Here is a 3,665-nt window from a genome sequence, read left to right on the forward strand (position 1 = left end):
TATTGTTTTTAAGGATTTTAAGGTTGGACTAAGAAAGAATGATTTTACTTTGAACATGTTTGTGTAGTCACATGGAAGTTAGAAATATACTTTCGTGACGTGAGAAATTGTTAAGACTTTCACATTCATGGTTGGGTTCTAGTCGGCATGCAAGTTTCCACTTGAAAAGCGGTGAATCTTCGGCTGCACTCTTGAATTTAGAATTCAAAATCAAAGTCTGTAGCTCAATTCTAAGCATTTGAAGTGTGGTCAAAGGAGGTATATATATAGACAAGTGTAGCTTTCATTGACGAGGTCGTAGATGTGAAAAGGCGTCAATTTGATGGTCAACAACATCTATATCACCCTAATACGGATATGTGAAACTTAAATTAATAGTGCCTGTCATTTTTCATATTGCTACAATCGTTGAGCAGAGTTTTCGTGGTTGGTTGTTCGAAGCCTTGTAACCAATCTTGTTTAACTCTTATTCAGGTCAGATCAACTCCTTTAAAACACAAATGATGCACGTGACAATTTCTAATGAAAATAAATTTTTGGGTCTTATTTCGGCGGGGGAAAAAAAAACCTCTTTCTTTCCACTTTTGTGTTTAAGCCTCCACTTTCTCATTTCAGTTGAACTGCTTCAACTCCTCACTATCGAAACTCCCATCTCTCTCTCTCTCTCTCTATTACGCACACAATAGTAATTAAAGTGAAAATGGTGAACCACAGACACATTTTTCCTGCATTTCTCTTCATCTTCTTCAGTCCACCCTTGGCCATTGCAGTTAGATACAATGTGTTAACGTTTGGAGCTAAACCGGACGGCGTAACCGACTCTACCATTGCTTTCTTGAAAGCATGGTCTGCCGCTTGTGATTCCCAAAATCCAGCCACAATCTATGTACCACCAGCAGGAACGTACTTGCTTAAGAGTGCACAGTTTAGAGGGCCATGCAAGAACAAAGCCATAACCATTCATATTGATAGCACCTTAGTGGCTCCTTTGGATTACAATGTGATTGGAAATAATGGTAATTACTGGCTTTTATTTGAAAGAGTTGATGGGATTTCAATTCGTGGTGGCATCCTTGATGGCCAAGGAAATGGCTTGTGGGCTTGCAAGAAATCCGGCAAGAATTGCCCGAGTGGTGCAACGGTAAGTACGGTTGGTCGTATTATCTCGATCCATGTTCTATCAATGAACCTTTCCCGACTACATCTATAGCTAGTTTTGAACAAGTTTCTTCTGAAGTAGATACTTAAATAAGCTTATACGTTTACCATTGGTACAAAAGGCACGGGTCCTTTTCCAAGCCTCGATATTAGGAAAACATCATCACAATGCTCTAAAGTGCATTTGGTTGCCTTTTCTCGATCCATGTTATGTCAATAATCCTATCCCGAATACATTTGTAGCTAGTTTCGAAAAAGTTTCTTCAGAAGTAGATACTTGAAAAAACTAGTAGGTGTATCATTTGAACAAAAGCCGTGTCTCCTTTCCAAGCCTCTGTATTAGCCTATTAGGAAAACATTGTCGTCTCAATGCTCTAAACCCCATTATTTCACCATTTGAAGCGTTAATTTACATACTAATAACTGTCCTGATTAATCTCCCTGCTAGTGAGGGAGTGGTGGGGGAGACGGTTAATGCATATGTAATTAACTTAAATTTTTGTTTTTCAAAGTACATTTTCTTAGATCTTTTTGTTTTTCATAACATATTAATTTTTTTTAATATTTTTTAGGACAAAATAACTGCTTTAGATAACCTCCCTGGTATTCTTAGAATATTTGTTATCCAATACACGAAATTAAATTAAATTTTCTAGAATGCAATTCCTAGTAGCCCTTGTGCCTTTTCTTGTCAGATAATTTTATAACACTAAATATAATTTAAACATTAACTATATCTTAGGTATTTTGGTTCGATATGTCACTCTCTTAATCTTGTCAAGTCCTAAATTTATGACATTTCATGAAATTACATACTCTAATTTTGGCTAGACATAATTTTTCTCGTATTGAATTTTCGTTCTCAGACATTGGGAATTTCCAACTCGAAAAATGTGGAAATCACTGGATTAACCTCTCTAAATAGCAAAATGTTCCACATCGTAATCAATGGATGCCAAGACGTGAAAGTACAAGGAGCGAAGATTTTGGCCCCAAGAAACAGCCCAAACACCGACGGTATTCACGTGCAATTTTCAATAGGTGTAAAAATCTTCAACTCTAAAATCGGCACTGGAGATGATTGTGTCTCAATCGGGCCAGGCACCACTAATTTGGTCATCCACAGTGTCACTTGTGGGCCTGGCCATGGCATCAGGTAATGCTATTCTGTGTCAGTTATATAGAGGTGTAAAGGTGAGTCGAATTGTTCATGTCTGATATAGAGTAACTAGTAAATATCTGTGAATAGTTCTAACACCGCAAATTCCTATATGTGCAGTATCGGAAGCCTAGCCAAGGATTATCGAGAAGTCGGTGTACAAAATGTGACTGTTAAGAATGTTACATTTAAGAACACGCAAAATGGTTTAAGGATAAAGACATGGGGAAGACCAAGCACTGGATTTGTAAAGGGTGTTCTATTTCAGCATGCCATCATGGACAATGTCCACAATCCTATACTAATTGACCAAAATTACTGCCCACATAACAAAAACTGCCCTGGAAAGGTATACATTTTCTAACAGCTTAAAATAACTTTTATATTTAAAAGCCTCATACTGGAAGGATAAAACTTTACTAAAGACGATAGTTATATTAAATCAAACAGTTGATCTCCTATCCACAGTGGACATGATGACAATTTCAATGGTCGAATCTTACTTTTTCGACCTTTTGAAAGAAAAGAGGTTTGATCTGTTGACGTGGCAACATTACATCAACGGGTGGACATTATAACTTTTGTCCACTGTGGGCAAGAAATCATTTCTATAAAACCTAGTAAAAATTTAGCAATATTTCAAGAATTAATTTTTCATTCATCTACGTAATTCTATCAGGTTTCGGGTGTAAAAATTAGTGAAGTTACTTACAGAGACATCCAAGGTACGTCAGCAACTCCAGTGGCAGTGAAGTTTGATTGTAGTAAGACAACTCCATGTCAAAGAATAAAGTTGGAAAATGTAAAACTTACTTACAAAAATCAAAAAGCTCAAGCATCGTGTGCTAATGCTGCCGGAACAACTTCCGGTTCAATCGAGCCCACCAGCTGTTTGTACTGATTCAACATTATTGAAGAAGAAAAGAAATTTAGAGTTCTTTAGATTCATATATGCCTTTTTTTGTAGCAAGTGACATATTTCTTGGAAAATGAAGATAATCTACCCAATCCTGGAGGGAAAAAAAAAAAAACCATTGTGACCCCATCTCTCTAGTATTAATATTTTCCCAGCATTCCAATGTCTCTTCAGTTTTTCATGCCTAAAACATTCTTTTGCAAATACAGATCCATCAATAACTTTTCTTTATGTGGTCTGGTTATAGAAGATTTTAAAGATTTAATATTTGGAAACTTGAGTGCTGAAGTTTTGAGCGAGAGAGAGAGAAAGATATGAGGTAACACTTGTCATTAATTAACAGAGTGAATTAACTACTTCTGAGACATGACATGAACGTGAAAGAGGTTCAAGAATCCATTTTCTTTTTATAAAGGCTGAAATTTTCAATGT

The 3,665-nt window shown here is 36.3% G+C and overlaps 1 protein-coding gene across 1 annotated transcript; it reads left to right on the forward strand.

The window, feature by feature from the left end:
• Positions 1-657: 657 nt before the first annotated feature.
• LOC111379649 (polygalacturonase-like) lies at positions 658-3,232 on the forward strand. The gene is made up of 4 exons (XM_023003075.1): positions 658-1,141; positions 2,025-2,314; positions 2,438-2,666; positions 2,997-3,232. Exons 1-4 carry the CDS (start codon positions 701-703, stop codon positions 3,216-3,218), a joined length of 1,182 nt encoding a protein of 393 aa, XP_022858843.1. The 5' UTR covers positions 658-700; the 3' UTR covers positions 3,219-3,232.
• The last annotated feature ends 433 nt before the right edge of the window (positions 3,233-3,665 follow it).

This window comes from Olea europaea, unplaced genomic scaffold, assembly GCF_002742605.1.
Source record: "Olea europaea var. sylvestris unplaced genomic scaffold, O_europaea_v1 scaffold2014, whole genome shotgun sequence".
Taxonomy (NCBI): domain Eukaryota; kingdom Viridiplantae; phylum Streptophyta; class Magnoliopsida; order Lamiales; family Oleaceae; genus Olea; species Olea europaea.